At 35.0% G+C, this 7,385-nt stretch overlaps 1 protein-coding gene across 1 annotated transcript; it reads right to left on the bottom strand.

Annotated features, from left to right (window-relative positions):
* Positions 1-608: 608 nt before the first annotated feature.
* pde6gb (phosphodiesterase 6G, cGMP-specific, rod, gamma, paralog b) lies at positions 609-4,051 on the bottom strand. Its single transcript, XM_081392394.1, has 4 exons — positions 3,959-4,051; positions 2,650-2,850; positions 2,401-2,441; positions 609-2,132 (listed from the first exon to the last, which is right to left on the bottom strand). The coding sequence occupies exons 2-4, from the start codon at positions 2,793-2,795 to the stop codon at positions 2,056-2,058; spliced, it is 264 nt and encodes an 87-aa protein (XP_081248520.1). The 5' UTR covers positions 2,796-2,850; positions 3,959-4,051; the 3' UTR covers positions 609-2,055.
* Between the last annotated feature and the right edge of the window lie 3,334 nt (positions 4,052-7,385).

Raw genomic sequence — 7,385 nt, 5'->3', positions numbered from 1 at the left:
CTCCTCTTCGACAGCAGAACATGTTCCGGAGGTTGATGTAAATGTATGGGTTAGTTACGTATAAAACCCGGGAAGTATCTCGTTGTAGTCCCATTCGAGTCGTTTTTGTAGGCATTAAACTTCCTGATTTTTAAAAGACAATATCTCTGCTTACGTTGAACTTTCAGCGCAGCAACTTTGCAGATACTGTTCATGCACCAACAGCAACATTACACAGTATTTAAAATGAAAAAAGTGAAATAGCAATCAACCACCCCTTTAAGTAAAAATCAGTTTTTACAACTTTTACTTGTAACGGAGTGATATTTGACCAGTAGTATCTGTACTTTCAGTCTGTATATATTATATTATACCAGTTTATATTTTTGTATTTTATTCAACAAGTCGAAGTGGATTCTTTACATTTTAGGTAATGCATTATATTTGTAATAAAAATAAAATAAAATCATATTCGTTTCTTAATTGATTATATTCAAACATTTTGTAACATTATTTTTTTTACAATCTTAATCTTACAATTAATCTTATTTATTTCCCAACCCACTGACTATTATACTGATATCAGAAGCATGAAAAATAAACAAACAAATATTTTTTCTCTTTTTTTTAAGCTTTATTTTGATCTCATCCTGTAGAGGGAAAACTTCACTTTAGTCACTGATGTTATGAAACTTTAAAAATCTGCGAAATACAGGCCAAAACAACACAGGAGAACTTCACTCAGAACTTGAGGATTCAGGAGGACACACAATCTAAATACATAAGGATCTGTCTGAAAATTAAAAATATGCATGCTTGTACAAGTGAGGAATTTACTTTGGATATATCAATTTTTGGATAAATGAGGAGCTAACTGTGTGGGAAATGGGCTTTTTCTATTAGAATTCGTTAAATTAAATTAGATAAGATCTACAATGTGATAAAACTAATGGTTAAACAAATCAATGAATGAACATAAAACATAATGGTGATAGACAGAGCATGCAACAAAAATAAATATAGGGAAATAACACACTTGACACAATGACAAAAGGGAAAGAAAATGATGGCTAGAAAATAAATCTATGAAAGATACAGGACATTTAAATGGAGCATTAAATGGTGAGTAGATCAAATTATAATGAATATACAATGAAATATACAAATGGAAAGAATTAAATAGTAAAACTAAAATGGGACACAATGATAAAGTGGGATGTGATGATGAAGATGATAAATGATGCTGATGAAAAACAACTACATGGATGAAGGACACAGAAGACATGCCAGCCCAACACTGCTCCCTAACAGTCCCCTGAGAGAAAACCGAGAATTATATCCCAAAATGAAATCTAGTTGTGCCTGTATAGTATGTGTTAACGTATGCATGCGTTGAATGAGGGGGTTGCAAAAGCACAAAGCCAATATGATATTTTAAAAAGTAACCGTTCCTGAGGACACAGAATGATGAGTGGAAAGGTTGAAATGTCAAATTCTGCATTTATTAATGGGGAAAGAGTGGGCTGAAATAAAGTTTTGGTGGTCTAACTGAAGTGTCGGCCAGCAGGGTGTTTCATCTCTACAGGACTCTGATCTTTTCTTATGAACTCGGCGAAGATGGACAGAAGAGGCAACGAGGCACGTGAAATGAGAAGCCAGGCATTTCACGGGTACGTCTCTTGTTTTTACTCACTGTGAGGCTGTCTTGCTTGCGTATGTTTCGTGTTCCAGAAGAAAACGGAGGAGGGAGAGTAGAAAAGAGCAAAGAAAAGGAGCAGCAGTTTTTCTAGGCAAACAGAACGCAATCTGACGGGATCATATAGACTTTTCTGTTCTATAGTTTGAGCAGAACGTGTTCTCGGACTGCAAGAAAAAAGAGAAACCGGAGGAATGGATAGTCAGATTTTTTTTTTTTGGTAGAAATCTTTTCTTAGTTTTTCCATTTTTATAAATGTTGCTCTTTTGTGTTTTTATTCTATTATAAAAGATGGAATGGTCCACTTGGAGCTGATGGCCAGGATGGAGACGGGTGGTTTGGAGACCATGGCAAGGGAGGATGATGGGAAGGTGAAACGCTCAGATGATACCATACTGAGCCAACTCGTGAAGCTCCAGATGGTTGAAGGCCTCCCAGGGGCAGATGACAGTGATGTCTGTAGGTAGAAACACAGCAACATGAGTTCATCTATCATCCAAAGGGTTAACTTAAGCAGCTTGAAGGCCAGGTAGCATTCAGGTCTGTTTAATCATAGTGGTGTCATAATGTCATTGATGATACTCAGTATGAGAGGATTGTCTGACATACATGCACTGTCTGATCAGACTAACCCTGTCAGACAAGGGCGGCTTAGAATAGACGGTAGGTGATGCTGTCCCAATGGCAAAACATGTGAGGAAAAATGTAAAGCAGATTATGCTTACCAGTGCCTAAACCTTCCATGCCAGGGATGTCATCTCCAAAACTGTCAGATAAAATAAAATAAAAAGCTCAATTAATTGGATATATTCAATTGAACTAAAATATTTTTGTTGCAGAATTATTCAATATTATCATTTAAAAAAAATGTCCCATTTTTATCATTATCACTGCTGTATAATAAAATATGACTGACGTGTGAAATAACACAAAGCCATTATCATAAAAGTCATGATTTTGACAGTGTGGCTTACCCTTGGATCCCTTTCTTTGGTGGCTTGCTCTTGAACTGGCGGGTCTGCCTCTGCTTGAACTTGGGTGGCCCTTTGCGTGGTGTGGCGGGACCACCAGAGACACGGGTGGCTGATTTGATCTCCGTTTTGGGCAGCTCAAGATTCATGGCTGTTGGTCACTGTTGGTCTCTTCTCTTTGTATTCACTCTCCGTGATGTGGTGCTGATGTAAAAATAGCAGAAATAACTGGAGTGAGTTTTGGTTCACACCCAATGGCACATGGATTTTGGCAAATTTACACGTTAGGCCAGGAAGGTTAGACTAGATCAAGGTCAAAGCAGCACCTATAATAAACATCTATGGCCTCCACCTCAGGCTGAGAAAACTTTACCCATAATCCTCTTACTGATGAGTAATACGCAAATCCAAATACATATTCTCCTCTAATTGAATGTCTGTCATGGCCCGTGTTCCTTGAAATGAGCTCTGGGAATGAGTGATGGGTAGGGTGACCCATTTTGTGTAATCCAGAGCTTGGATTAATAAATGTCCCCCCCTTCTAATGGTGGCAATCTGCACATGGTTAATCTTATTAGAGCAGGGATAACACAAAACATGCTGAGCAAACAAAGTCAAAATATGACCTTCAGGTATGTTCCTCAAAGACTAATGAGAATAGATGCAATAGTGTCACAATGGAAATGATGCCTAGAATAATGAATTCTAAATTTATAATCACATAATATTTATATTAATAAGGTCAATGGTTTGTATACATATTTTGCAAAAAAAAAAAAAAAATTCCAATCTATACTATATACATATACATGTATATATAATCTATATACATGATTTACCAATTTGTAAATCATGTATATATACAGTATATTATGCATTATTGAATGCACATGACCAACTATCCACTCTAAATAAACAATGTTAATGAAAATAAACCATTTGTCATTATTTGAAATAGTTACATTGAACGTTTCGACACTTTACAGATGAAATTATTATAGAGCATTATACATTCTGTAATCAAATAATTTTGCATAATGACCACTAAACTATATAAATTAGGCTACTTGTCCCAGGCAACCATTCATGTCCATTTCTCTTTTCGCATAATGAAATAATTTAACCTCAAATCAACATTTCATACTGTTTATTCATTCAAGTAACCATATGATAAGCAAGATAATATACGATCAGCTATCAAAAAAAAAAAGCCCATCATTTTATTTCAACCACATTGTTACTTTACTATATTATATTATTAAAGAACAGCTCATCCCTTATTGATGATTAAATATTCAAAGGTTCTACTCACCGGTTGATTGACAGGCTGTTGACTGGGTGCAGCTGCAGCACCGTACGTATCTCTCTCCTGAGGAGGAGTGGATGTCAACGCTCGGCTTTCCTTGGGAGCGGTGCAGGGTTTACAGGCTTTTATACTCTCTGGCCCCCTCAGAAGATTAGGAGAGGGACGCCTCGCGCCCCTGATCCCCTCAGCTGCAGATGAACACAATATGTGTGTATTTGTTTAATGGAGCATTTGTATTTGTGTAACACCATAAGCTTTTAGCAACTTGTTTATATATTTTTTACATAATAAAACAACATATATCTGTAGTAAATTGCATATACAATGGTCATTTGATGAGGCCACATTATATAGGCCTAGTAAAGTGTTTTTATTGTTTAACAGAAAAACATTCTTACAAAGCTGACCTGCTAATATAATATAATATAATATAATATAATATAATATAATATAATATAATATAATATAATATAATATTTGTTTTGGTTTATTTTGCTTATTTATATTATATATTCATATTCATGTTATGAATTAATAAAATTATTATAATAATTCATGCATAACATAAATATGAATAATTAATATAAATGTACTGTATTGTTCAATAATAATGGTCAAATGCTTTTCCTATTGTCCATTGTATATATAATGTTTCTGAACTCAGTCTGCACAAATGTAGAGCTTGCGGAATTTAGTAATACCGTAAAAAAAAAGTTGCTGCCTTACATTTTTAAGTACAATCAACTTGTATGTTTGAGTCAATTCAACTTAAATTACATTAAACTGACTTAAAAACATGAGCTGAGAAATGTTTAAGGAGAATAATTAAATATATATTACATATATATCCTAGAAAGGTGACAGGCAGGAATCTTTTCCAGAAGGTTTCTAGAATGGGCTAATTCTGCTTGAGAGTGGATTTGCTGATCAAATAACACCGGATAATATCATAATGGAAATATCCAGAAAAGAATCATAAACACTGTTTGACACAGAGCGCTCTTCTAGGGTTTGTTTGTTCTGCAACTTTCTATCATTGTTACACAACAGGCTCACATCTGTGGGGGTCGAGTGGAGCGATTAGCGATTCATCCTGTAGTTTTTATAGCATTTTCAGTGAACGACTCCAGCCAAGACATGAACCCCTGTTTCGCACATGCTTTATTTGAGACTAACAGCACAAAAATAATTACTGAAGACACTAGATTAAAGGTTGGAGGTTTAATTAGTTGATTACATGATCTAGATCTGCGGTCAGGATTACAGGCACCTGGCCATCTGTATAGTAATAGGAGTCTTTGTTATTGACAGGCTGTTGTCAGTTAAATAATATGAAATCTGTGATTAGGATTAAATATAACTCAGAGTATTTTGTTGTACATTACTGCGGGTGGGTAAATGTAATTAATTTTTTGTCTGCAGAACATAACGTTTTGCAAAATATCTCAAGATGTCTTCTGTCTTCTTTCAATAATATAATATAATATAATACTAAAATATATATATATATATATATTAATAAATTATTAGTTTTTAAATATCGGGTTGTTTTGTGAGTTGTTTTGTATGACAAAATACCAAAACAAAAATGATAATTGGGATAATCACATTTTTTGTAGAAGAAAAAGGAAAAAAATCCAATTAGATGTGCTAAAAAGGGATTTATGGGTCATTGGTTGCTCGTTCTTGTCTTTATGTCAGAATTTGCCCCCACAACCTCAGCTCAAGGTCATGGGGTCGAACGTGCCCCTTGCTCCGTCTGTGTGTAATGAGATATGAAGACACAACAGAGGAATCGATCAATTATATACAAAGCCAGTGGGTTACTGCGTCCATGCTCTGACAATTGATAACTAGCTTGTGAGATTACTGTGATGACCCAGTTCAAACAATAAACCTGTGACCAAACTGTTATCCCTGGTAGTTATCTGAACCATTTAACCACTCGTAACACTGACCCTTTGATTTGAAGTTACAAGTGTATTATTAGTTTACAATATCTGGAATTTAATCTCTTTATCTTATTTATATATATATATATATATGTGTGTGTGTGTGTGTGTGTGTGTGTGTGTGTGTGTGTGTGTGAGTGAGTGTGTATGTTTTGTTAGTGTATATATATATATATATATATATATATATATATATATATATATATATATATATACTGTATACATATATATACATATATATTGGCATGTTAGTATTTTCACCCCCCCCCCCCCCCCAAAAAAAAAAAGTCAGTAGGATATATCAATTTACATTTCCAAACATTTATTTTGCCATTAATTACAACAGCTGGAGTTGCATCTCAAACTTCACTATGGAGGTCATTAATGACCTCCATGAACCAGTGTCACATTGTCTTCTGTACATCTTGTTCACAGAATACCTATTCACGTCATTCATCACAAATCCTTCAAGCATCTGGATCACAGCCCTGCTTCCAGACACACGGCATCAAGCCCTCATATGCTGACTCACAGGTACACAGATCAGGATGGCTGTCGTCAACCACTCATACAAGTGCCAGCCAAAGGCATGAACAAGCTAAGCTGCTAGACAACTCTGATGACTAGAGTCAGCCAATGTGGGTTCTAACGCCACAAGAGCTGATCAGATAGGGAAACGTATGACCTATGTCATTTAAATCAGCATTTGGGTCATAAAGAATTAGTTATGATTTAGATGTGATTCTACAGACAGACTCACTAACCCCTTAAAGTTGTTTGGCCTTTTGTTACCACGCTTTAGTCCTTCTCCAAGAAAACATTTTGACATGCATATACTGCGCAAGACAACTGAACCTACACAAATTATTTTGTTTATATACTGTACCTTGGTTTTTAATATTGTCATCCCTGGACTGTCCTGATTGGTAAAGCCCAATTTTTTCGTCATAATAGTAAAAAAATGACCGCATTGGAAATGAAATGAATGGGAAACTCTGAAAGCTCACTTTTTGGGATATTAACCTCAAATTTGGAACACTGATTTTACAGCTTAATGTCTATTACAGTATACAGCATAAATAGAGGGGTGCAGATACAGTAAAATTCAATAGTAAGCTTTAAGAAATTTCTATTTTCATTACACTTCTGTAATTCAGCATCCTCGGCTAAATTGCATTACAGTATTGGTGACCATAGTTGCCATCCTACAGTATAACTGTTTTTTAAGTCTTCTGACAAGACTTTCTCTCCCTCCCCTAGGCAATCATCTCTCAGTTCTGCAAAAAAAAAAAAATAATAATAATTATATATATATATATATACTGCATGTGTAAGTATAAAAACCCTGCAGATGAGCCTGTAGGCCAACTTTCCTCATGAACAAGAACATGGGTCAACTACAATGCTTTGCATTTCATCAGGAACAAATGTCCTTTGACCCTGTCTCCCTTATTTTTTCTTTTTCCCTCCTCTTTCTCTTT

This window comes from Scardinius erythrophthalmus, assembly GCF_964197995.2.
Source record: "Scardinius erythrophthalmus genome assembly, chromosome: 18".
NCBI lineage: Eukaryota > Metazoa > Chordata > Actinopteri > Cypriniformes > Leuciscidae > Scardinius > Scardinius erythrophthalmus.
Note: the sequence above shows the minus strand (reverse complement) of the source record. Positions and strands in the feature narration are given on the sequence as shown.

Coding starts and splice junctions, on each gene's coding strand:
- pde6gb (XM_081392394.1), bottom strand. CDS start 2,795: ATGAATCTTGAGCTGCCCAAAACGGAGATCAAATCAGCCACCCGTGTC. Junction 2,442..2,649: donor CCAAAGAAAGGGATCCAAGG/GTAAGCCACACT, acceptor TTTATCTGACAG/TTTTGGAGATGACATCCCTG. Junction 2,133..2,400: donor CATGGAAGGTTTAGGCACTG/GTAAGCATAATC, acceptor TTCTACCTACAG/ACATCACTGTCATCTGCCCC.